The sequence below is a fragment of the Hyperolius riggenbachi genome, chromosome 3 (assembly GCF_040937935.1).
Source record: "Hyperolius riggenbachi isolate aHypRig1 chromosome 3, aHypRig1.pri, whole genome shotgun sequence".
NCBI classification, from domain to species: Eukaryota; Metazoa; Chordata; class Amphibia; order Anura; family Hyperoliidae; genus Hyperolius; species Hyperolius riggenbachi.
The window spans coordinates 495917294-495944019 of NC_090648.1; the positions used below are offsets into that span (position 1 = coordinate 495917294).

At 47.0% G+C, this 26726-nt stretch overlaps 1 protein-coding gene across 1 annotated transcript in view; it reads right to left on the reverse strand.

Annotated features, from left to right (window-relative positions):
- Positions 1-25116, reverse strand: part of LOC137562426 (E3 ubiquitin/ISG15 ligase TRIM25-like) — a 44176-nt gene extending 19060 nt beyond the window's left edge. The window contains exon 1 of the mRNA XM_068273770.1: positions 25021-25116. Coding sequence (XP_068129871.1) covers positions 25021-25057 — 37 coding nt within the window. The 5' untranslated portion in view covers positions 25058-25116. The remainder of the gene's footprint in view (positions 1-25020) is intronic.
- Between the last annotated feature and the right edge of the window lie 1610 nt (positions 25117-26726).

Below are 26726 nucleotides of genomic sequence, written 5' to 3' on the forward strand. Positions count from 1 at the left end.
CATACCTGGGGCTTCCTCCAGCCCCATACACACGGATCGCTCCGACGCCGCCGTCCTCCGCTGCCCGCAGCTACGAGAACAGGGTCCCGTCACTGATGTCATCTGAGCCAGTGTACGCAGGAGAAGTGCGCCCTCCACGTATCTCTCCAGTGGCTGCTGAAAAGATACACAAACAGCGCACTTCTCTTACGCTAGACCGGCTCCAACTGACGGAAGAGCGGGGAGCCGGTTCTCGTAGCTGCGGGAAGCAGAGGACGGCAGCGTGGGAGCGATCCGTGCGTATGGGGCTGGAGGAAGCCCCAGGTATGTATAATTTTAGTTTTTTTTTATCTCTGGTACACTTTAAAGGAGTCATCAAGCAAAGTAAATGACAGCCCATTTACTTACCTGGTGCTTCCTCCAGCCCCTTGCAGCTGAATGTCCCATGCTGACAGCTCCATTCGCAGCCGCCGGCCCGGGGTCCCCGCCATTGCAGAGGATGACCTCGAGGTGGTCCTTATTGTGCCTGCATGAAGCGCCGCTCTCAATCAAGCCCACGTTGTCCGTGGCGTACTGCGCAGGCACAGAACGGCCTCTGCACCGTGTGGGGATCCCGGGCCGGTGGCTGCAAATGGAGCTGTCAGTGCGGGACATTCAGCTGCAAGGGGCTGGAGGAAGACCCAGGTAATGGGCTGTCATTTACTTTGCCTGATGACTCCTTTACTTGTACTTTTTTTTTTTTTGCTCTTTGATGGCTTAAAATGTTTCCATAGATAAGGTGAGAGCAGGTAAGGTAGAATAGCTTTGTGACTCCTCCCATAACATTTGATTTCTGCATTTGCCTTATATAGAAAATCTATCGCAGATCACCAGGAAGCCGACACTACACAAAGTGCCCACACACATCACATCACCAGGGCAGGTCCATCACACATTAGTTGCTGCATAAGAAGCATCTGATTGGCAATGCGAATATCCTGGCAATCCGTGGCGGCTCCAGATTCAAATTTTGGGTGGGCACCAATGGGGCACAATAGCTGGCAGGTGGGGCCCTTCTGGGTGATCAAAAACAATGTTTGTATGGTGAGCTTTAGATATTTTTTGCCTAACCCAGGTGATAAAATGAAGGCTAACTAGTTTAGGAGTGATAGGAATAAAATGTAAACATCACGAACAGAAGTTCATAGGTAGAGATGTCGCAAACATCAAATTTTGGGTTCGCAAACAAAAAAACAGCGAACTTTCGCAAATGTTCACAAACATTTGAACCTGGCAAACTACCATAGAGTTCAATGGACAGGTGAATTTTAAAACCTACAGGGACTGTTTCTGGCCACAAAAATGATGGAGAAGTTGTTTCAGGGGATCAACTCCTGGACTTTGGCATGCCGGAGGGGGATCCATGCCAAAAGTCCCACCAAAAATTATAGAGTTGATGCAAAGTCGGGTTTTAATCCCTAAAGGGCAGAAATCACAGTACATTCCTACAAATAATGCAATGAGTGGTACTGTGCCTGCAACTTAATGTGGCCACAACTAGCTCTCAAAAGGGCTATTTGGGGTGCCTTTAGCAAGTATTCAGTGAGGAACAAGGACACAGGCCTAGCTAATGCTTTCCCAACCTATCTGCAGCAAGTCTGACCCTGCTCCCACTAACAGCAGCCAGCAGAGAATGACTCGAATATCGCCACCGCAACTGCTTTTTAATAGGGGAGGGGATCCAGGAAGGGGTGCTGGCTGAATGGCTGTCATGTCTCTGCTGACTGTGAAGTAAGGGGTCAAAGTTTCAGTTCGCCGAGAACGCAAACAGCAGAAATTCACCAGAAACTGTCCACCGTCAAACAGTTTAGGCCATCTCTACTCATAGCTTTTAAGCATAGCTGTCCAAATAAGGGTGCTATTATTGAAGAAAATTCACCTACAGATATACTTAGCAAGTAATTATTAAAACATGCCAGCAAACTAGCCAGCAAGCTGCTCCGGTATGGACAGATCACAGATAAATCATTTCAGACTCCAGCTTGTGTTTCACGACTCTACAAGTAAGGGGAGGGAGGGGGGGGGGTGAAGAGGTAGGTGGGAGAGAAACACTGTGTGTGTGTGTGTGTGTGTGTGTAATTCCTTATCTTAGTAGCTAAGCATTGCTGGAGACTAGAAACTAGACTTGATTGGCTAATTTAAAAGAAAAAACACTGTCTGCTTGTAAACCTCTTTAAGACTATATTCCTGTTGACTGACAATGTTAGCTTCCGGATCCTACTGAGGCTTCCCCATCCTCCTGTATCCCACACGGCAGCGATAAAGCTCCTCGAATGGTGAGGATGTAAATATTTACCTTCCCGGCTCCAGCACAGGCACGGTATCGGCTCTCCGCTCAGAGATAGGCGGAAATAGACGATCGCTGTCAGTCCACTCTACTGCGCAGGCGCAAGTCTCCTGCACCTGAGTAGTAGAGCGGACCCAACAGAGATCGGTTATTTCCGAGCGAAGAGTCGCAACAGCGCCCCCGCTGGAGCCAGAAAAGGTAAATATTGCATATCCTGACAAATTGTTGACTGTGCGTTCCGTCGACTGCAGCGAGACCACCGTGGGACACAGGAGGCAGGGCTGGGTTTAGGGGGTGGCAAGAGGGGGCAGAGCCCCCTCAAATACACTTCTTGCCTCCTCAAATCAGAGCCGCTGCTTCCTGGTCCGTGGAATGCAGTCAGTGTAGTGTGCGATCATGTGCACAGTCACATGACCACTAGTTCCTCTTCCTCCTCTCTGAGAGGACTCTCTGCTCTGACGCAGGCAGTGGCGGGACAACAAGAAGCCGCCCCGCATAGAGGAGGAGTCAACTATATTATCCTCTGAGAGAGTCGACTCCTCTATGCAGGGCGGCTTCTTAAGGTCCTGCTCCCACCACTGCCTGCGTCAGAACAGAGAGTCCTCTCGAAGAGAGCAGAGGAGCACTTGTCTTCTGTTGTTGCTTCTGGCTGCCCGCCGCCGCAGTGCGATCTGCCACCGCCTCACCTCTGTCTGTCTGTCTGTGACTGCTGTGCCACTGCCAGTCCAGTCAGTTAGTGTCACTGCCAGAGACAGTGCACTGCAGCCTGGCTGGCAAATCATTTAGATTGCCTCATTTATTTTGTGTGCAGTATGCACTCAATTGACTAATCTACTCAGGCCCTCAGCTGCCCTTCAGAAGCAGTCCTGTCAGTCAATCAGTGTCACTGCCAGAGTGCACTGCAGCCTGACTGGCAAATCAATCATTCAGATTGCCACATTTATTTTGTGAGCGTTCTTCGCCATCTGCCGTTGCCCCAGGCCCTCAGTGTGCAGAATTGTTTTTGTGCTAAAACACGCAATAGCAGCATATTAGCATTTGAAGAAAAATGTGTTACACCTTACCACTGTGCCCACAATTGTCTTGCAAGGAACCTTTGCTAGATTACGTGTATTTTTGGTGAAATGCTGTCAGATTACATATATTTTTGGGGGATACACTACAGCAGAGCTCAAACTTCCCCGGAAGACCTTTAACACCACTGCTAAGGTCATGTACATTTGGCCCCACCCATGACCACACCCACAGTCTGCTGCATGACCACGCCCATTTTCGGTGCAGGTTTTTTTATGCCCCCTGAAAATTTCTGTCTGCCCCCTCATATGTGCCTGTCTAGAACCGGCCCTGATGCCTCAATAGGATCCAGAGGCTTCCCCCCACCAAGGTGAGTACCCCCCAGGGGAAACTTTTTTCTTTACAGAGTCTCTTTAAGAAAGGTAAGTAGTTTGAAATTAGGTTTGCATTAACCCTAGCAATGAGCAGAGCTGTAATGGAAGAAATGTTTATTTCATGTTCATTTGGCACCCAACATACATTATTTATCATTTACACGGATTTCAGCTTCACCCTGCGCTCTTTTGATATAGTTATTTCAACATATTTATTATTCTAATGGATGGAGAAACAATAAAAAAACTTCATAAACAATATTTTGAAATTTTGACTTCACCTCACACCCCTTTTTTCTCCTAACGCCCTTATTTAACCACTTCACCTCCAAGGGTTTTTTCCCTCAAAAAAATAAAAATAAAAAATAGAGCATTTTCACCTGTCAGCGCTGCTTCCATTCATTCGCCTATGACAGGCATGGGCAAACTCGGCCCTCCAGCTGTTACGGAAATACAAGTCCCAGAATGCATTGCAGGAGTCTGATAGCCACAGTCATGACTCATAAAGGCAAATGCATTGTGGGACTTGTAGTTCCGTAACAGCTGGAGGGCCGAGTTTGCCCATGCCTGGCCTATGACTTTATTACTACTTATCACATCAAAATGATCAATACCTTATTTTTTTCACCACCAATTAGGTTTTCTTTGGGGGGGGGGGTTACTTTTTGCAAATAATTGTTTTATTCTAAATGGGCTTCATTTACTAAGACAAATAGCACACCCTATCAGAGTTAACATGCCGTATGAAAGTTAACACGCCTTATTAGAGCAGCATACAAACCGATGTCTGCTAATTGGCAATGACAAGAGCTCCACTCATCCTGCCCTGAGTCCCTGCAGGGCCAATCACTTTAAAGGACATTATCCCCGCACTTTGATTGGCCCAATAGGCTGCCTGTCACTTGACAGGAAACTTGACAGGCAGCCCATTGGGCCACTCAAAGTGCGGGGAATAATGTCCTTTTTAAATGATCGGCCCCGCAGGGGCTCAGGGCAGGATGAGTGGAGCTCCCGTCATTGCCAATTAGCAGGCATAAGTTCGTAGCGCTCGCTATGCTACTCTGATAAGGCATACTAACTCTGATAAGCTTTGTTTAACTCTGATAAGGCATGCTATTTGTCTTAGTTAATCAAGCCCATAGTATTTTAACAGGAAAAACGAGAAAAAAAACATTTCTCAGTTTTCATCCATAGTAGATTGATAGATAAAATAATACATGCTACCGTATTTAAAACCCACACATTTGATTTACCCAATTGTCCAGGTTATTGCAACATTTACATTTTTTCCCTAGTACAATGTATGGCACCATTATTTTTTTGGAAAGTAAAAGGTGCATTTTTTCCAGTTTTGCATCCATTACTAATTACAAGCCCATGATTTATAAGTAACAGTAACATACCCTTCTGACATACACATTTAAAAAAAGTTCAGTCCCTAAGGTTACTATTTATCTATTTTAATTGTTATTTTTTACGAAAGTTTTTTGCGGGTAACTATTGGGAAGTGTGGGAGGGGTTAATTTAAAATGTAAAAATAGTACTTTTTATTTTAAATGTTTTTATACGTAATTTTACTATTTGGCCATAAGATGTCCTCATGCAAAACTTCCCTATGCGTCGTATTACTACGCAAAGAAGAAGCTATGTGGACGTGAAAGCATCAGGTTTTGTGAATGACGGTGCCGTTCATTCACATGAGGACTTAAATCAATGAATGGGAACTGTATTCCTGTACTTTGATCTCCTGGCTAATGATTGGCGGTGGTAACTAGCATGGGAACGCGTGGAGGGCAAGCGGGAGCTATGTCCTTGCAAGAAGTTATGGGAAAAAGCAGGGACGTAGTTACTCGTCCCGGGGGAGGGCAAGTGGTTAAAGAAAACCTGTAATTAAACAAAATCCTTTGTGTGTGTGTGTGTGTGTGTGGGGGGGGGTGTCTCTGGATCCTAACGAGGCCCCCATCCTCCATCCCATGGTGGCATCACTAGAAGCCCCCAAACAGTGGGCACGTAAATATTTACCTTCTCTGACTCCAGCGCAGGTGCAGTAGCGCCTCTCCGCTCGGGCTCAGATGGAAATAGCTGAACCTGTGAGTCACCTGCGCAGTACAGCAGACCCAATTGGGCTCAGCTATTTCCACCTGAGCCTATTAGTAAGCCGCTATTGTGCCTGCGCTGGAGCCAGGAAAGGTAAATATTGCAGGCGCTACTGCACTTGCACCACAGCTGACATCCTTGTGTGGTTTCAGGGGAGCCAGTGCTGCCGCCGTGGGACAGAGGAGGTCAGGGCAGCCTCATTAAGATCCAGAGGCTTCCCTTGCCCGAGGTAAGGACCCCCCCAGGGGACCTTTTTTTCATTATGTGCAGCTAAAGCAGAGACTATAGAGTGATAGGGATACAGAAGGTGACAATTCTGACTCCAAGAATGTTACTTGCCTGCCTCTCATGCTGATCCTCTGCTTCCAATGCCTCCCGAGTCACTGACAGAACAAGAATGATGTAACTGTGACTCCACTGGCTGTATGCTTGTTCCAGATGTGACACAAGACGGCTGGTAGCAGGAATAGCTGTAACACTCACCGGCATTTGTGATTCCAGCCTGCAGGTGCCTCTAGCTTCACATTCCTCCCATAATAAAGTTTTCAATCACTGATAAAGTAAGTCAGTACAACCGAGCCCAAAAATATTGCCTATCTTACAATTATATATCAATTTCATCCACTGGCCACTAAAGACTATGGCTTCAATTCATCAAGCATTACCGCATTCGGTAATGCTGAAAACAGCTGACTTAACGGAACACTTTCGAAAATGTTAATTCATCAAAGCTGTTACCGAATGAGAAGCTGAAATGACAGAGCAATGAGATAAATTACCGACATGTGCTCAACACATGTCAGCAAATGTCAGTAAATGTTAATTCAGCAAGGTTACCACATTCGCTAACACATTCGGTGATTATCTCCAGCTCTCCCCTGTCGTTACAGGCTTCGAAAGCCTTCTGTGTGAATGTTTTCATGATTAGCAGGAGCAGGCAGCCAATAGAAACAGCCCCTATTCTCCTGCAAGTGCCGCTGATAGGTGCTGATAGGTCACAGGCTTCTCCACACAAGCTTCCAGGCAGTGAGCAGAGAGAACGGTGGTGTAACCCTTTGAGTCCCTGTTTGAATATGCAAAGATGCTGGTGGTGAAATCACCAAGCATGGCATTTGTAATGTCTCCAGGAAGTTTATCTACGTTGTGGCAAATAAGTAAAATGTTAAGAAACACTGATGGACAGATTCAGAGCAGCAGAGGCAGTATAAGTAACAGTAAATATAACAGGTTTACATGTAAAGGGATGTCTGGATGCCTTCTATTGTTATCAGCTTGTAACAACACAGAGACATTCCAAGCTGCTCTGCACCACTCTGCTGTTATCACACAGCCTTTGATGAACTGAAGCCGTAGTACTTCGGTAACTTAACGAACCTCTACCACACATGGGAAAATATTGATGAATTAGCACAGTGAAGTGTAAAATACCGAATGCGGTATTTTAAGGACTGGGATTTTGTTATCGAACACCCTTTGATGAATTGAAGCCTATGTACTCAGAAAAGAGAATATATTACTCTGGCTAGTAAGTTATATGGTTACATTTCGTAACTATTTACAGGGCAGAATTTTTACCCAGTTACCCTCTATGTTATACACACATAGCACACCATGGAGGGGCTCAGTGAAGGTGGCAGTGAAGGTGTGTAAGTGTCTGATTGGGTCACACAGCTCATAGAAGGACAGCTGCCCCGCCTCATAATCCAGACACACCCTGACTCTGTTACTGGAGACACTGTGAGGAACCTGGATCATTTCACTGTCATGGATCACTGCATAATGTTTTCTTTCTCTCCGCAAACACCAGGACTTGTTGTTATTTCCAATCTTAGACAGATCACCTTCCCTCTCTATACTGGGATAACACATTCCAATTTCCCACCCCCCTTTTCCATTGCTCTCAGCTTCCCAGCAATGCTGCCCTGAGGAGAAACTCTGCCTGCTGATTACAATGAAACGTTTCTGAAACCTCTCTGGTCTTACTGGGCGGTTCTGCTTTACGCCTATGTAAGTTGCAGTTTTCCTGTCATCTGATATATTTAAAAAATCATGAGCTGTGTTTATATCCAGTAATATGTCTGTCATTATGTATGTTCTATAAATCCCACCATTTACCTCAGTTATTATGCCAGACAATGTATGTAATGTCAGTGAGATCAGAGCCACATCCAGATCCCCTACACTCTGGAGACATTTATCATGTCCCTCTGTGTCCCCATTACCCCCCTCCTCAGTGTCACACAAGTCACCTGTGTCTGGATCCTGTAGGACAGTCAGTGGGTCAGACATGTTACACAACTTCTCAATGTCACCCATCTTCCCAGACAGCTTCTCTTTTTTTATTTGAAGTTGTTGGATAGAATGAGAAATAGAAAGTAACATCTGCTCTTCCTGCCTGGAGACCTCAGCCAGGACTTTCTTCTCCAGGTCTTCCAGATGTCTCCTCAGGTCTCTGATCAGGGCAGTCACTCTCGCTTTCACATCAGCTGATTTTCCATGTGTGCTTCTCATGCGTTCCTGCAGCTCCTGGACTCTTTTCTCAGCCTTCTCTCTCTCTGTGGTCAGGTCCAGCAGATCATTTCTCAGCTTCTTTTTCTTTTTTTCAGAGGCCACCTCCAGCTTCTCCACCTTGTGTCCCTGATGTTCTCCATCCAGCCTGCAGGACACACAGATACAGGCATTGTCCTCAGTGCAGTAATACTCCAGGATCTTCTTATGCACAGAGCACTTCCTGCTCCCCAGGGAAGTGGTGGGGTCAGTGATGATGTGCTCTGGTGACTTGCTGTGGACTCTCAGGTGTTTACCACACAGGGAAACCTCACAGTGCAGACAAGTCTTAGCAGCAGGAACAGGAGAATCCACACAATGAGTACAGAAGACTCCACTCTCCTCCTGATGTGGCTGAGCAGGCAGGAAACTCTCCACAAGGTTACACAGAGTTATGTTCCTGACCAGGACAGGGCGCTCCACACACTCTGCTCTGCATTCTGGGCAGGAGTAACGTCCAGCCTCCTCCTGTGTATCCAGCACACAATCAATACAGCCCCGGCAGAAGTTGTGTCCACATCTCAGGGTTACAGGATCTGTATAAGTGTTCAGGCAGATGGAACAGTCCAGCAGCTCCTTCCTCACATTAGCAGAGGCCATGGCTGAGAGCGGGAGAGAGAAATGAAAGTAACTCTGACAGTCAGAAAGCAGCAGACTGTGACTCACAATGAGGGTGGGGCAGAGTCAGTGTATTGCTCAATCTGTTTAGACTCTGCTGAGATATTTTTCTTCTGATCCAAATATGTCAGTAAATCTATTGCTCCAAAATATCTGATCCTATGAATAACCTTTCATCAATTTAGTGCAGGTCATTGACCAAAAGTTTCACAACAAGACATTTTGAAAAACCTCAGTTTGATCGGGGACTGGAGCAGTGCGGTATCCCCGCAATATGTAATACAGTGGGTTGCAAAAGTATTCGGCCCCCTTGAAGTTTTCCACATTTTGTCACATTACTGCCACAAACATGAATCAATTTTATTGGAATTCCATGTGAAAGACCAATACAAAGTGGTGTACACGTGTGAAGTGGAACAAAAATCATACATGATTCCAAACATTTTTTACAAATTAATAACTGCAAAGTGGGGTGTGCTTAATTATTCAGCCCCTTTGGTCTGAGTGCAGTCAGTTGCCCATAGACATTGCCTGATGAGTGCTAATGACTAAATAGAGTGCACCTATGTGTAATCTAATGTCAGTACAAATACAGCTGCTCTGTGAGGGCCTCAGAGGTTGTCTAAGAGAATCTTGGGAGCAACAACACCATGGACTCCAAAGAACACACCAGACAGGTCAGGGATAACGTTATTGATAAATTTAAAGCAGACTTAGACTACAAAAAGATTTCCAAAGCCTTGAACATCCCACGGAGCACAGTTCAAGCGATCATTCAGAAAAGGGAAGGAATATGGCACAACTGTAAACCTACCAAGACAAGGCCGGCCACCTAAACTCACAGGCCGAACAAGGAGAGCGCTGATCAGAAATGCAGTCGAGGCCCATGGTGACTCTGGACAAGCTGCAGAGATCTACAGCTCAGGTGGGGAAATCTGTCCATAGGACAACTATTAGTCGTGCACTGCACAAAGTTGGCCTTCATGGTAGAGTGGCAAGAAGAAAGCCATTGTTAACAGAAAAACATAAGAAGTCCCATTTGCAGTTTGCCACAAGCCATGTGGGGGACACAGCAAACATGTGGAAGAAGGTGCTCTGGTCGGATGAGACCAAAATGGAACTTTTTGGCCAAAATGCAAAACACTGTGTGTGGCAGAAAACTAACACTGCACATCACTCAGAACACACCATCCCCACTGTCAAATATGGTGGTGGCAGCATCATGCTCTGGTGGTTCTTCTCTTCAACAGGGACAGGGAAGCTGGTCAGAGTTGATGGGAAGATGGATGGAGCCAAATACAGGGCAATCTTGGAAGAAAACCTCTTGGAGTCTGCAAAATACTTGAGACTGGGGTGGAGGTTCACGTTCCAGCAGGACAACAACCCTAAACATAAAGCCAGGGCAACAATGGTTTAAAACAAAACATATCCATGTGTTAGAATGGCCCAGTCAAAGTCCAGATCTAAATCCAATCGAGAATCTGTGGCAAGATCTGAAAACTGCTGTTCACAAACACTGTCCATCTAATCTGACTGAGCTGGAGCTGTTTTGCAAAGAAGAATGGGCAAGGATTTCAGTCTCTAGATGTGCAAAGCTGGTAGAGACATACCCTAAAAGACTGGCAGCTGTAATTGCAGCAAAAGGTGGTTCTACAAAGTATTGACTCAGGGGGGCTGAATAATTACGCACACCCCACTTTGCAGTTATTTATTTGTAAAAAATGTTTGGAATCATGTATGATTTTCATTCCACTTCTCACATGTACACCACTTTGTATTGGTCTTTCACGTGGAATTCCAATAAAATTGATTCCTGTTTGTGGCAGTAATGTGACAAAATGTGGAAAACTTCAAGGGGGCCGAGTACTTTTGCAAGCCACTGTATGTGGGCACCTGGAAATGTGGACATCCAGGAAAACTGATAGTAGAATATCTGTCAATTTAACAAATATTCTACTATTAAATTATAAAGAATGATTGTAAAATATCACTATTAAATACCGATATTTTACTATAATTGAACCTAGCCCTACTCTCACATAGAACCCTCCCACCTGACGCCTAACCGTAACTACCCCCCACGGGCACCCTACCTGCGATCTAACCATAACCCCCCCCGCACAAACACCCTATCTGACGCCTAACCACCACCCCACCCCACATGCCTAACCGTAACCCCCGTCTTGCCACTAATCGCAGTCCCCTACCCCACAAATAAAACAAAAAATGCAATTTTTCAGACACCGTCATAGGTGCCAATTGAAAACGTGGTATTGAGCGATAATTAGGGCACACACCACTGTGGGTGCCCATATTTTGCCTCAATGCTGATATTTCAATGGGCGCCTATATCGGTGCCCAAAATTCCAATAGAGAATGCCCAAATGTCCAGCTTCCGTATCCATGACCCATAGTGCTGCACTTCATTGATTAGTACAATACTTGTAGTATGATTGATACTCAATAGATTTTTTTTTGCTATGTAGCAAAAATGGAGTTTACTGTGCATGTTAGGAATCAGTCACTGTCTGAATTCCAATCAGATAGGAATTGATTGGCTTGGCCTATCAGAACATAATCGACCCGGGTATGGCTAGTTTAACATAGCTCACAACTGTCGTACTTTTTTTGGGGGGGGGGGGGGGGGACAGTCCCTCTTTAAAAGTGTACCTGAAGGGTAAAAAGTGCCCAGTTTGGATACTTGCCTCAGTTGCAGGGATGGGCTTCCGAGTGGTGAGCTGAGCTCCTTGAATTCGGAATTCTAATGAAGATTAATTATTACTCCACCTGTGACTGCGGGGTGGGGGGGAGTTAACTTCCCCAGATGTCCGTGGATCCTATGCATGTCATGGCTGTCATCACTCAGCTACCTATGGGACCCATTACACCGCTCACTACCGCACTTTGCACTTCCTTCTTCTGTTGGAAGGACGACATGCAGTAGTGAGTGGTGGAACGCGTTCCATAGGTTGCGTATGACAGCAATAACATGCATAGGAACCACAGACTTCTGGGTAAGTTAGCTCCCCATCCCGCAGTCACAGATTGAGTAATTCATCTTCTCATTAGCATTCCGAATTAGAGTAGATCACTGCTCGGAATCCCATCCCTGCTCAGTAGAGGGAAGCCTTCCACTGTTCCCCCAATTCACTGTTCCAGCGTTGCCCCCTCCCCCTGAAGCTTGCACCTGTGCAGTACCATGGAGCCAAACGGGCTTGTCAAGCCTGAGTGGCAGCTCCATGCTACTGGGGCAGGCGTGAGCCATCCTGCACCATGCGCCCGCACTTATTCACATATGGAAACATGCCCAGGTGGAGGGCGGATGGGGGAAGCTTCTGGAGGATTCTGAGGCTTCCTTCTACTGAGGTATGTATCTGAATTGTTCTCCTTACTACCTTACAGGCTTGCTTTAAAAGCATAGGAGTTTGTCAAGTTTTTTTCTGCTAATGTCTCCATTTTAGACCAATTTACTCAGCGCTGGCGCATCAATATGTGCAAATGCCCCAGTGCCCTAGAGCACATAGGTGGCCCCAAAATGCCCCCCTTCCCCACCTGCTAAGTTATGGAGGCCAGGAAAGTGGTCCGGTGCTTATCAGTTGTAGCATATATCATGCAGATCAGATAACACAGTGGAGCAATGCAATCTTCATACATTACCTCCAGCAGTGGTAGTCGGTCCTGCTTGTTTCTTCGATCTGCTGGATATCAGCATCATGGGCGTCCGCAAAAAAATTTATGGGGGAAGGGCAAAAGGGTGGGAGGCAAGTTGAGCAGCGCAGACCAGGATGTGGGTGTGGTCATGGGTGGAGCCAAATTTACATGAGCTTCGCAACGGTGGGACATTAGACTAGGACTATGGTAGGTATTTGCTTAGTGACCGGAACCCCCTATCTTAGGTGATGACAGGTGCCCCCCAGTTTTAGGTAGTGATAGGAACCCAACGTTTAGTGACAGGGACCCCCCAGTTTTAGGTAGAGAAAGGGACCCCCCATGTTTAGTGTCATGGACTCCCCCTAGTTTAGGTAGTGATGGTGCCCCCCAGTTTTAGGCAGTGACAGGGACCCCTCACTCCCCCATGTTCAGTGACAGGTGCCCCCCAGTTTTAGGTAGTGACAGAAACCCCTCATCCCACATGTTTAGTGGCAGGTGCCCCCCAGTTTTAGGCAGTGACAGGGACCCCTCACCCCCCCCATATTTAGTGACAAGTGCCCCCCAGTTTTAGGCAGTGACAGGGACCCCTCACCCCCCCATATTTAGTGACAGGTGCCCCCCAGTTTTAGGTAGTGACAGAGATCCACGCTCAAGACATGTGTTACACTTGTGCTCAGGAAATACATATGCTGTACACTTATCCATGCACTGTACACGTGAGGTACACTTGCCTATGCGCTGTACACATGTGAGGTAGACTTATCCATGCGCTGTACACATGTGAGGTAGACTCATCCATGCGCTGCACACGTGAGGTAGACTTATCCATGCGCTGTACACGTGAGGTAGACTTATCCATGCGCTGTACACGTGAGGTAGACTTATCCATGCGCTGTACACGTGAGGTAGACTTATCCATGCGCTGTACACGTGAGGTAGACTTATCCATGCTCTGTACACATGTGAGGTAGACTTATCCATGCTCTGTCCACATGTGAGGTAGACTTATCCATGCTCTGTACACATGTGAGGTAGACTTATCCATGCTCTGTACACATGTGAGGTAGACTTATCCATGCGCTGCACACATGTGAGGTAGACTTATCCATGCGCTGCACACACGTGAGGTAGACTTATCCATGCGCTGCACACATGTAAGGTAGACTTATTCATGCGCTGTACACGTAAGGTAGACTTATCCATGCGCTGTACAGGTGAGGTAGACTTATCCATGCGCTGTACACATGTGAGGTAGACTTATCAATGCGCTGTACACATGTGAGGTAGAACTTACACTTATCCATGCACTGTACACATGTGAGGTACACTTACCCATAGGCAGTACACATGTGAGGTACACTTACCTATGCTCTGTATGCATGTGAGGTACACTCACCTATGTTCCGTACATGTGAGGTACACAGTAGTAGAGCATAGGCAAATGCAGTGGGGGATTACAGCTGCCCAGGATCCCCCCTCAGACCAGGGAAGGTGTCTGGGGACAGGCATAAGTTGAGACACCTGCGTTGCCTGCACTATGTTCTGCCCCCTTTCTTTACCTGCTACAGTTGACTTTGGATGTAGCAGCATCGTTTGTACAGAGCTTGGCGCAGCAGCGTGTGTACAGAGCATGGAACAGCAGCGTGTGTACAGAGCATGGAGCAGCAGCATGTGTACAGAGCGTGTGTACAGAGCATGGAGCAGCAGTGTGTGTACAGAGCATGGAGCAGCAGCGTGTGTACAGAGCGTGTGTACAGAGCATGGAGCAGCAGTGTGTGTACAGAGCATGGAGCAGCAGTGTGTGTACAGAGCATGGAGCAGCAGTGTGTGTACAGAGCATGGAGCAGCAGTGTGTGTACAGAGCATGGAGCAGCAGTGTGTGTACAGAGCATGGAGCAGCAGTGTGTGTACAGAGCATGGAGCAGCAGCGTGTGTACAGAGCATGGAGCAGCAGCGTGTGTACAGAGCATGGAGCAGCAGCGTGTGTACAGAGCATGGAGCAGCAGCGTGTGTACAGAGCATGGAGCAGCAGCGTGTGTACAGAGCACGGAGCAGCAGCGTGTGTACAGAGCACGGAGCAGCAGCGTGTGTACAGAGCACGGAGCAGCAGCGTGTGTACAGAGCATGGAGTAGCAGTGTGTGTACAGAGCATGAAGCAGCAGCCTGTGCACAGAGCATGGAGCAGTAGCGTGTGTGCAGTGCATGGAGCAGCAGTATGTGTACAGTGCATGGAGCAGCAGCGTGTGTACAGTGCATGGAGCAGCAGTATGCGTACCGAGCATGGAGCAGCTCTGGGGAACTTGACAGAGTCAGGTATGAGCACAGCCCTGTACCCTGCTGTGTGACTGCTTTACTTTCCCCCTTCACTACCAATGTCAGCTTTCCTCATTATTATCTGTATGCAAACTGCTCCTGATCAATCCTGTTGTCAATAGGGAGCAGATCGGACAGTTAGGAATTAATTGTCAGATCCTGTCAGTCAGACGGGGATATTGCATTCTTTGTACCCAGCGTGATGTCCTACCATAATATTATACTGTATTAAGGGAGACCTTTCAGGAATACACCCCTTGAAAATCCTGGGTTTGCCCCTGCAGAGAATATGTGTGATTCAGCAAATCTGGACTGGATTTATGAAATCCTGCCTGCTAATTGGTGGTAATAGTATGGATTGCATCCAGGTTGTAAGGAATAGCGGAGATGCGGCCGCTGAGTCAAGCGGCATGGCGGCTATCTCCGCGTGTCAACCTGCGGCCTCTGCCGTGCGGGTATGTGCTCAGGGTCCTTCCATTGCTCACAGGTTAAGGGCTACGCGCGCGAGAGCAGAGTGACAGGACCTTTATGCAGCTAAGAGGGGAGTCAGCTGATCATGCGGTCAGCTGATTCCAGCTAGCATCGGGATTGGCTGAGTGACTGGGGCGGCGCTATGGAGCATGTTGACTATATAGAGAGCAGGTCTGTCAGTTCCGCGTCTGCTGTTGCGAATGCTAAAGTGTGTTAGCGCTCAGACCCTAGTCAGATCCCAAAGTGTGCTAGAACCGTCCGGAGCCGGGGATCCACACTTAGTCAGATTCTGTTGATAGCTTTAAAGTACTATTGCATTGTTTATCTGTTATGACCTTTTGCTTGCTCTGACTATTCTTCCGTTTGTCGATTCTGTACCTCAGCCTATCTGATTCACGTTGCCAACCCTGCTTGTCCTTGATGTTGAATCAGTCCGTTTCTGTACTGTATCTGTCCGCTCGTTGCCAAACTCTGTCTGTCTGACCTCACTACCCGCACCAGTGGGCCCTGACACTGGTGAGGGAAATTAGTTGCTTACACCTACCTCTTAGGTGTAGGATACTGATGCTTAGTTGTGATACCTGCCTACAGGTATTCATAGGCTGCAGTACTGTCTGTATCACTCGCTCTTAGGCGGCAGTACTGCATGTGTCACATAGGTTGCAGCACCAACTGTATCAACTACTCCTAGGCTGCAACACAGTCTGTACCACCTGTTCTTTAGGGGATCCTTAGTCAAGCATCACTAGGATTGCTCCCCCTTATACTGTGCACCAAACACAACCTGGTTGCAGTACAGTCTGAATCACTTGCTCCTCAGGTGGTCAGCTGTACAGTATTATTGTGTTCCTATTGGCTGTAGCACGGTCTGTCTCATCCACTCATAAGGTGAGCACCGGCTGCAGTACAGTCTGAGTCACCCGCTCCTCGGGTGAACTCTCTCATCCGTATTACTGTTACACTAAACACAATTCCTCTCCTGTTGTCCAGTGTCAGGCTATACTAGTATTTGTAACGATCGGTGGGCGCAGAGAGTATCTGATTACCGGTGATCTGCAGTATCGCCGGAAATACAGATATATACCAGATTATAAGTGATCTGCAGTCTCACCGATAATCCGATATACAAACTAACCTCTGTTCGCCTGAGTAGAGTGTAGTGTTTTGGTGTAACAGTAACACTAGGAGGCCTAGGCCTCAGTGCAGCAAGGAGAACTGCACGGATTCCTTCCGCAGACCTGAGCTCTCCAAGACGGGAGGAGTCAGACTGACAGTAGGAAGGAAAGTCCGAGAGTGACACTCAGGAAGAAGTGTCACTAACAGGACTGGGAACCGCCTCCAATCGTGAGGTCGGTTCTCGAGGTCAGACAAGCCAGGTCGTACACACACGGACAGATAAAGTACAAATACAGTAGGCAAAGGCGGAGTCAAAGTACAGGCAGGGTTCGGCAACGGGGTATCAGATATATCGGGGTACAAAATCAGGAGGCAGAAACAGAGTCTAGGAACGAGCCGAGGTTCGGCAACAGAGTATCAGAAATATCGAGGTACAAGGTCAGAGTTCAGGAGGATAATCGAGGCAGGCAAAAGTCATAACATATAATCACAATCAAACTAGTACTTTAGCTATCAAATATCTAGCTAAGTGTAGGATTACAGCTCCAGCTGGTCCCGGCACACTTCAGGATCTGACTACGGATCTGGGTGCTCCCACGTATGTGATCGCACGCCAGACAAAGAGCAAGTGAACCACCAGCAGTATATATACTCTAGGACCTTTCCAGGACCTCCCTAATTGCTGGTCCAATGAGAGCAGTGGAATTTGTCAGCTGACCCAGCTGGTCAGCCGACACCCTTCTAACTGCTATTTAAACTCTGCCTCTCTGCTCGCGCGCGTGTAAGTCTGAATCTTGGTGGACTATCAGTCCCAGCCACACCAGTACTGTCATGCAATGTATCTAGTGCGGGGGCCGCCTCTGATGCGGATTCCGCCGCACTGCCTATGCGGCATGCGGCGTTTTTTCCGCGTTGTGACGCCATGCTGGACGCGGAAACAGCCGCCTCACCTCGAGAGATGGCGGCTTTTCCGCGTTTCCTTACAGTACCCCCCCCCCGAGGAGTGGACTCCGGACAACTCCCACCAGGTTTCTCGGGGTGTAAGGCATGAAACTCCCTTTTTAATTCGTCTGCATGCATGCGCGTCCCCGGTACCCATTGCCTCTCCTCAATGCCATACCCTTTCCAGTGCACGAGGTATTGTACCGAGTTTTGTACAGAGCGTGAATCTAGAATCTTCTCCACCTCATATTCGTGTTGGGCATCTACCAAGACAGGAGGAGGAGGAGTGGGACCCACCTGGACTGCTGGCTTAAGAAGGGACACGTGGAAAGACCTCACCCCCCGCATGTTAGAGGGAAGATCAACGGTGTAAGTAACATCATTGACTTTCCTGACAACCGGGAATGGACCCACAAACCTGGGACCAAGCTTATTCGAAGGTTGTCTTAGGGTCAAGTGACGTGTGGACACCCAGACCAAGTCTCCTGGTCGGAACTTCCACTCCAGCGACCGTCTTTTGTCAGCTTGACCCTTCTGACTCAAAAAGGCCTTCTCCAGGTTACTTCTAACCGTCCCCCAAAGGTCCTTCAATGACTTTTGCCAGGCCTCCAGGGCTGGGAAAGGAGTGGAGGCTATAGGTAATGGGGAAAATTTGGGTGATCTCCCCGTCACCACCTGAAAGGGAGAGAATCCGGAGGATGAGTTTTTTAAATTATTCTGGGCAAATTCTGCGAAGGGCAGAAATCTGACCCAATCGTCCTGCGCCTCTGCCACATAACACCTTAAAAATTGCTCTAAAGACTGATTTATTCTCTCAGTCTGGCCGTTGGTCTGTGGGTGATAGCCCGATGAAAAAGATAGCTTTATGCCCATGAGGTGGCAAAAAGCTTTCCAAAACCGTGAGACGAATTGGACTCCCCTGTCTGAAACTATGTCTTCGGGAATGCCATGTAAACGGAAGACATGAGTGATAAACAACTCGGCCAATTCCTGAGCCGAGGGGAGTCCTTTCAAAGGCACAAAGTGGGCCATCTTACTAAAACGGTCGACTATCACCCAAATGACCGCCATACCTTCAGACCTGGGAAGCTCGCCCACAAAATCCATGGACAGGTGGGTCCACGGCTCATTCGGGGTGGGCAAAGGCTGCAACGTACCGACAGGTGCCAGCCGGGAGGGTTTACTCTTGGCACATATCAAACACTCTTTTACGTATTCCTTACAATCCGCTGCCAAGGAAGGCCACCAGGCGCATCTGGCTATCAAATCCTGTGTCCTGGATGCCCCAGGATGCCCTGCGTTCTTATGTGCATGAAACATCTCAAGAACCTGCAGGCGAAAAGGCAGAGGAACAAACAGGACCCCTGCGGGCTTCCCTTCCGGAATGTCTTGCTGAAAGGGAGCCAATGTCTCCCTCCAATCCTCCCAAGTTTCAGTGGCTGCCAGTATTAATTTCTGGGGAATAATGGTCTCTGGAATGGAGGGCTGTGCTGTCTCTGACTCAAAACATCTGGATAGAGCATCCGCCTTAACATTCTTGCTCCCTGGGGTGTACGTAATAATGAAAGTAAACCTGGAGAAGAACAACGACCATCGAGCCTGGCGAGGGCTCAACCTCTTAGCCCCCTCGATGTACTCTAGGTTTTTGTGATCGGTGTAAACCGTGATGGTATGTTCAGCTCCCTCTAACCAGTGTCGCCATTCCTCGAAAGCCAATTTGATGGCCAAGAGCTCCCTGTTTCCAATATCGTAATTCCTCTCTGCAGGGGAGAACCTGCGAGAGAAATACGCACATGGGTGCATTCTACCCTGCAAGCCTGACCGCTGTGACAGCACAGCCCCCACCCCAACCTCCGAGGCATCTACCTCCACAATGAATGGGAAAGAGGCATCCACATGTCTGAGGATGGGTGCTGAACAGAATAGGCCCTTCAGGGTGGCAAAAGCATGTAAAGCCTCAGGAGACCAGTGAGTGGTATCTGCCCCCTTCTTAGTGAGGCAGGTAAGGGGAGCAATGACAGTGGAGTACCCCTTTATAAACCGTCTATAGTAGTTGGCGAAGCCAAGAAAGCGCTGAAGGGATTTCAACCCAACCGGCTGTGGCCACTCCAGAACAGCGGAGACCTTGGCAGGATCCATAGACAGGCCTGTGGTGGAAATGATGTACCCCAAGAACGCAACAGATGTTACTTCGAAGATGCACTTCTCAAGCTTTGCGTATAACGAGTTCTGCCTTAACTGATTTAACACAAACCTCACATGGTTTCTATGTTCAGTGAGGTTGTTGGAGAAGATAAGAATATCATCAAGATAAACTAGTACAAATTTCCCCAACACCTCCCGGAATACCTCGTTAATGAGTTCCTGAAAAACGGCCGGAGCATTACATAACCCGAAGGGCATCACCAGGTACTCATAATGCCCGTCTGGTGTATTAAAGGCCGTCTTCCACTCATCGCCCCTTCTTATACGTATCAGATTGTACGCGCCCCGCAAATCTAGCTTAGAAAAAATCTTAGCGTCAGTAACCTGAGTGAACAAATCATCTATCAGTGGCAACGGATAGCGATTCTTTATAGTAATCTTGTTGAGACCGCGATAATCGATGCAGGGTCGCAAGCCTCCGTCTTTCTTTTTGACAAAAAAGAACCCTGCTCCAGCAGGTGACCGGGACGGGCGAATGAAACCCTTGGCCAAATTTTCACGGATGTACTCCTGCATGGCCAATTTTTCGGGCCCTGACAGATTGTACAAGTGACCCCGGGGGGGAACACAACCTGAACGGAGATCAATGGGACAATCGAAAGGACGATCGGTGGGCGCAGAGAGTATCTGATTACCGGTGATCTGCAGTATCGCCGGAAATACAGATATATACCAGATTATAAGTGATCTGCAGTCTCACCGATAATCCGATATACAAACTAACCTCTGTTCGCCTGAGTAGAGTGTAGTGTTTTGGTGTAACAGTAACACTAGGAGGCCTAGGCCTCAGTGCAGCAAGGAGAACTGCACGGATTCCTTCCGCAGACCTGAGCTCTCCAAGACGGGAGGAGTCAGACTGACAGTAGGAAGGAAAGTCCGAGAGTGACACTCAGGAAGAAGTTTCACTAACAGGACTGGGAACCGCCTCCAATCGTGAGGTCGGTTCTCGAGGTCAGACAAGCCAGGTCGTACACACACGGACAGATAAAGTACAAATACAGTAGGCAAAGGCGGAGTCAAAGTACAGGCAGGGTTCGGCAACGGGGTATCAGATATATCGGGGTACAAAATCAGGAGGCAGAAACAGAGTCTAGGAACGAGCCGAGGTTCGGCAACAGAGTATCAGAAATATCGAGGTACAAGGTCAGAGTTCAGGAGGATAATCGAGGCAGGCAAAAGTCATAACATATAATCACAATCAAACTAGTACTTTAGCTATCAAATATCTAGCTAAGTGTAGGATTACAGCTCCAGCTGGTCCCGGCACACTTCAGGATCTGACTACGGATCTGGGTGCTCCCACGTATGTGATCGCACGCCAGACAAAGAGCAAGTGAACCACCAGCAGTATATATACTCTAGGACCTTTCCAGGACCTCCCTAATTGCTGGTCCAATGAGAGCAGTGGAATTTGTCAGCTGACCCAGCTGGTCAGCCGACACCCTTCTAACTGCTATTTAAACTCTGCCTCTCTGCTCGCGCGCGTGTAAGTCTGAATCTTGGTGGACTATCAGTCCCAGCCACACCAGTACTGTCATGCAATGTATCTAGTGCGGGGGCCGCCTCTGATGCGGATTCCGCCGCACTGCCTATGCGGCATGCGGCGTTTTTTCCGCGTTGTGACGCCATGCTGGACGCGGAAACAGCCGCCTCACCTCGAGAGATGGCGGCTTTTCCGCGTTTCCTTACAGTATTATTGGTGATTCTGCAGATCACCACATAATCAGGTATAGCATCTGTATTATTGGGGATACTGCAGATCACCAATAAGCAGAGTTCTCTGTGTGCTGACACCAATCGTTAAAAAAGGGTTTAGGAAAGGTTAGTGATTTAGCGTTTGTGCTACTACAGTCACATGTGCCCAGAAACAACTCATTTATAATAAATCCAGATCAACCAACATTTATTATTAATAAGAATTTCACATTGCGGATGCTGTTAATTCACTAACCTGTCAGTAATCCTTACTATAATCTGGTATGACCCAGACAAGGGCTGCAAACTTTTGTCATCTAATAGAAGAATTTAAAAAAAATCCAGATCAGATTTGCTGAATTGGTCGTTTTCCATAATTTATGTAAAGGTTTTCATTATCCCAGGCCATGATATAATGACAGAAAAACAAGTAATGACCTTCACCTGGACACTGGACAGCTCTTGTGTTCTGGCAGCTGTCTCATCACTGCTACTGAGTGAGCAGCTCCTTCCAGCCTAGTGAAGTGATGGAGATTCCCAGACACTGATAATTACTCTGTACTCCAGCCAACAAACAGCCCAATAACCGACACCCATTGTGTAATCATGCAGATGTTATGTGTTTAGGTAGGAGGGATGTTTTGTTTTTCATACATCTAGGTAAGAATGTTGGATCAGTATTGCATGTCGAAGGCCCACGCCTTAACGCCAAACAGCGGAGGGTACTTTCAATACTATTTCTCTTCAACATGCAACACTGTTCCTCTTTATCTGTAAGCTTGTCACACACTATTCAATTATCATTCGATTTTGATTTTCTTTTTACGACCAATATTGCATCAACTTTGCGATCGATTTGAGTTCCTAAAGGATATCTGACCTGAAAAGTATAAGTTAAGTTTCACTTAACGGGGGCGTCTTTTAGCCACAGTAGTCTATGTGGTCCTTCGCTGCAGTTCTGTTTCCTTATAGTACACCACTAGCCCACAAATATCACTGATCGCAGCCTTCTGCGCATATGCCTGCTTATTTAAATCTCACTCCCGTCTACGGAAGAGCAGAATGCTCCAGGGTATGGGTGCATTATCGAGTGAGGCGTGCGGATGCACCCGCGCATGTGCAGAATGCCCACTACCACAACCACAGCTGTGATCAGTGATCTTATGGAGGGACTAGCATCGCACTGAAGGATAGCAGAACTGCAGTGAGGACCCACACAGACTGCTGGAGGCTGGGAGAAGCCCCAGGAAAGTAAAACATTAAGGCGGTCGCACACAATACAATAAAATGATCCGATTTTATGGCAAGTCAATAAAAAAACAAATTGGATTTCCTGAAAAATCAACAGCTTTTTTTTTATTTTATTTGAACAAAAAAATCTGATCGGATTTCCCATTTTTATTCAATAAAAGTTGATCGGGAATGGAGGATTTTTCTGATCAACTTTTATAAAAATCGAATGGTGTGTGGTAGATTGTCAGTTTGAGAAAATTATTTGGGTGTGTATTTTAATAGAGCTTCAAATCATTTTTATCATAATTGGGGAAAAATGTAATGTGTGTGGTACATTAGTCAGATTTTTGAAATGTTACAATCAGTCAGAGAAATGGATTGCTATTCCTGAATTGAACAGATATTTAAAAAAAATTGTATGGTGTGTGGCCACCTTAACTTTTCAGCTCGAACATCCTTTAACCACTTTGTCCTTCAATACAGTATATCTACGTCAGCTGTGGCTCTCTCCAAGCCACAGCGACGTAGATATACTGACCTGCTTGCAGCCCTGTTGTGCAGGGACAGGTGCGCTTCAGAGCGCACCTCCCGGCACTAACAGCTGCAATACTAATTGGTGAAAGGGAAAATGTTCCCTTGTAGCCAATTAGTAACCCCCCCGCGGATGAACGATCACCGCTGTAGCAAACAGCGTGATCATTCATCTCTCCCCTCCGTGGTCGGATCTGCTAAAAGAAAAGGATTAGAAAGCAGCCTGACTCACCTTTTCCTGTTCCAGCGACCAGCCTGCAGCCCAAGCCTCCGATCGCCGTTCTGCACGCAGCCCTGTGATGCTGAATAGCCGAGTCCCGGCTTGATGACGTCATCAAGCTGGGAACCGGTAACCGGCATCACAGGGCTGTGTGCAGAGCGGCGATCGGAGGCTTGGGCTGCAGGCTGATCGCTGGAACGAGATAAGGTGAGTCAGGCTGCTTTCTAATCCTTTTTTTTAACAGATCTGGCCACCGAGGGGGCTGCCTGGGTGGGGCATCTGGCTGGCTCCTATGGGGGTGCGTGGACCCCTGGTGGGGGGTGGGGGGTAAAATGTGCAGCTGGGGGGGGGGACAATAAAATAAGAGGGGGTACAATTTTATTTTATGTTTATAATTTTATACTGGGGGCAGATCTGGCTATAATGGTGGGGGGCCCTAATCCAGGGTGCACCCGCTAATCCTGAGGGCGCATCTGGCTATAATGGGGGACCACTATTCCTGGGGACACATATGGACACATGAGGGGCAGCAATCCTGGGGATACATCTATCTATCTATGCTGGGAGGTGCCAAACACAGAGGACACATTGGGCTATACTGGGGGTGACTGATATTGGGGACACATCTGGCTATAAGGGGGGGTCTAATGCTCGGGACACATTTTGCTATTTATACTGGGGGACAGAATACTGGTGACATGTTTTTATCTTCTGTGGCACTTTTTATTTTTAAACTGGAATTGATAAAAACTGAGCAAAAATGCATTTTTTTTACTTTTCCCCCTCTTTTTCCCATTAAAATGCATAGAAAACTTTTTTGGTCTAGGGACAAAATACCCGCCAATGAAAGTCTAGTTTGTCCTGAAAAAAACGATACCTAGATCATTTAGGTGTCGTGAGTAGGGATAAAGTTATGGCTGATTAAAAAGGGACACCGCTAAAGCGTCAAAACTGCTCTGGTCAATAAGGAGAAAACAAGGTCTGGATGCGAAGTGGTTAATATAAATCATAATAATGAATGCAAATGTTTACATTTTCTTAAAATTATGATTAGATGTTTTGTCTAATTGGACAAAAAAAATATTGTACAGTGTATGGCTATCCTTACCTAGAGCAGGGCTGGGCAAACTTTTCTTGGATCAGGTTGCATTCCTCTAGGATGCGACCCGCTGCTTGTGTGCGTTTCCCTCCCATTTGAATCAGGGACTGATTGGTTGTAACTCATCCAATTCCACTTTTCGGTGAATTCAGGGGCGTAGCAATAGGGGTTGCAGAGGTAGCGACCGAATCGGGGCCCTTCCTCAACCAAAGTATAAGCTGTTTATTGGTCCTGCAGTGGTAATAATCACTTCTATAGATCCTTTGAATAGTAGTAATCATTGACAAACTGTTTTCCATCCCCTGCTTGCACCTCTGACACTGTGGATGACCTTGGCAGGTTTTGTTGTGCCGTATCAAGTGTTACGTATAGACTGCTTGGGGGCCCAATATAAAAATCGTACCGGGGCCCATAGCTCCAGAGCTACATTACTGGGTGAATTCATGAATCCAGCCCGTGGGTCATGGTTTGCCCAGCCCTGGCCTAGAGGCTTTAAACTCAATGCACAACTTCAGAATGTTTCTTAAACACTTATCTGTATATTGTGTCAGTATGTAGGATAGTCTGTAGCCTGGATTAAATGGATCACCTTTCCTTATAATGTCTGGGAATCTCTTTCCCTTCATCAGGACCGTAAGGGTGTAGAAAGGTCTTGTAGAACAGCTGTAGTTGCTTGTGTAATCTGTTGATGTTCTCCACCTTTGTAAATCAGCCCCATGGGGTAATTACTATCATGTCACTATACAATGGTAAAAAGAGTACCACTCATATATAGTAGGGATAACCGTGCCCAAGCCTCAGTGGATCTGCACACCTTTGGATCCCAACAAGATGCAAAAAGGACGATGGAGGCTGGTACTTCCAAAAATAGAAAAGCTCTTTTATTGAAGCATCACACAAAATCAGTGGCTATACAGCGACAGCCCGCTGTTTCAGCCTTTCTTCAAGCTGTCACTGTATAGATACTGATTTTATATGATGCTTCAATAAAAGAGCTTTTCTATTTTTGGAAGTACCAGCCTCCATCGTCCTTTTTGTATCATGTTACTATATACAGCGTGTAGTCAGAGGATACAACAGGAATCACTGAGAAGGTAGATCTATTTATCACTCATCTCTTTCTTCTGCAGCAATACTATTCTTATTCTTCACAAACCAATCATGGACAATTAAAAGGCTCTTTCAAAAATCGTACAAGTTCAAATGCTTTTAGAATTTAATGATATTGAGAAAGCTTTGTTAATAGTCCCGTATATAACATCTTATTTCTGCACCTGACGTGAAAAATCCATCTCAGATCACCAAGAGCCCGACACTACACAGTGCCCACCCACACACGTCCCAAACCAGGGCGTGTCTGTCCCCCATCAGTGGCAGAAGCATCTGATTGGCAAAGCAAACGTCTTCACAATCCACTGCAGGCATTCATACTGATAGATGACCCCCTCTGTGAAGCAGTTGTGCATTTGTATGCAGTTATGAAAAGTAAGTAGTTGGAAATAAGGTTTGCCATTAATCCTAGCAATGTGTAGAGCTGTAATGGAAGAATGGCTATTTCTCAACTAAACAAGTGTTTCATCTTAGAGCAAAACTAAAGCTAGAAATAAGTCATATAATTTCATATGGAGGAGGAAGACTCTGGATCTCATAGAGCCTTCCCTATCCTCTCTCAGTCCCCTCATTCCAGCGATGTCCCTCGTTTAAATATACCGCATTGCAGCAGTGGCGTACCTAGGGAATTTGACACCCAGTGCTAGGCCTGAAAGATAAATCGAAATCGTGATCACCAAGATCACAATTTCGGAATCGACAAATAGACAATTATCGTGATCACGTCTTTCCACATGGGGAAAGTTTGAAGAAGTGGCTTTAAAGTTCCCCAAAGTCCCGGCGCGTGCGGCCTGCAGAGTTGGACATACCTTCTGCACGAGTCAAAACGCTTTCCGACCTCTATCGCCGTCTGCCGGCTCTTGTGCTTGGCAAAACTTCGGGTTCCTGTATGTCACATGACATACAGTAAGTATTCCGCGCCTTAGAGCTTGCAGGAGGCAAAGTGGATAAACGGGGATCGCTGGACCTGATGCAGCTTGGGGGACAGAGGTGGCACAGAGACAGACACAGGAGACACAGAGAGAAACACAGCGGGCACAGAGACACAGAGGGGGCAAGAGAAAGACCCAGAGGAGGCATAAAGAGACAAAGGGGGAACAAACAGGCAAAGAGGGGGAACAAAGCTTGATTTGAAGGAAATCGTGAATCGAATCGAAATAGCAATTTCATACAGAAATCGCTCAA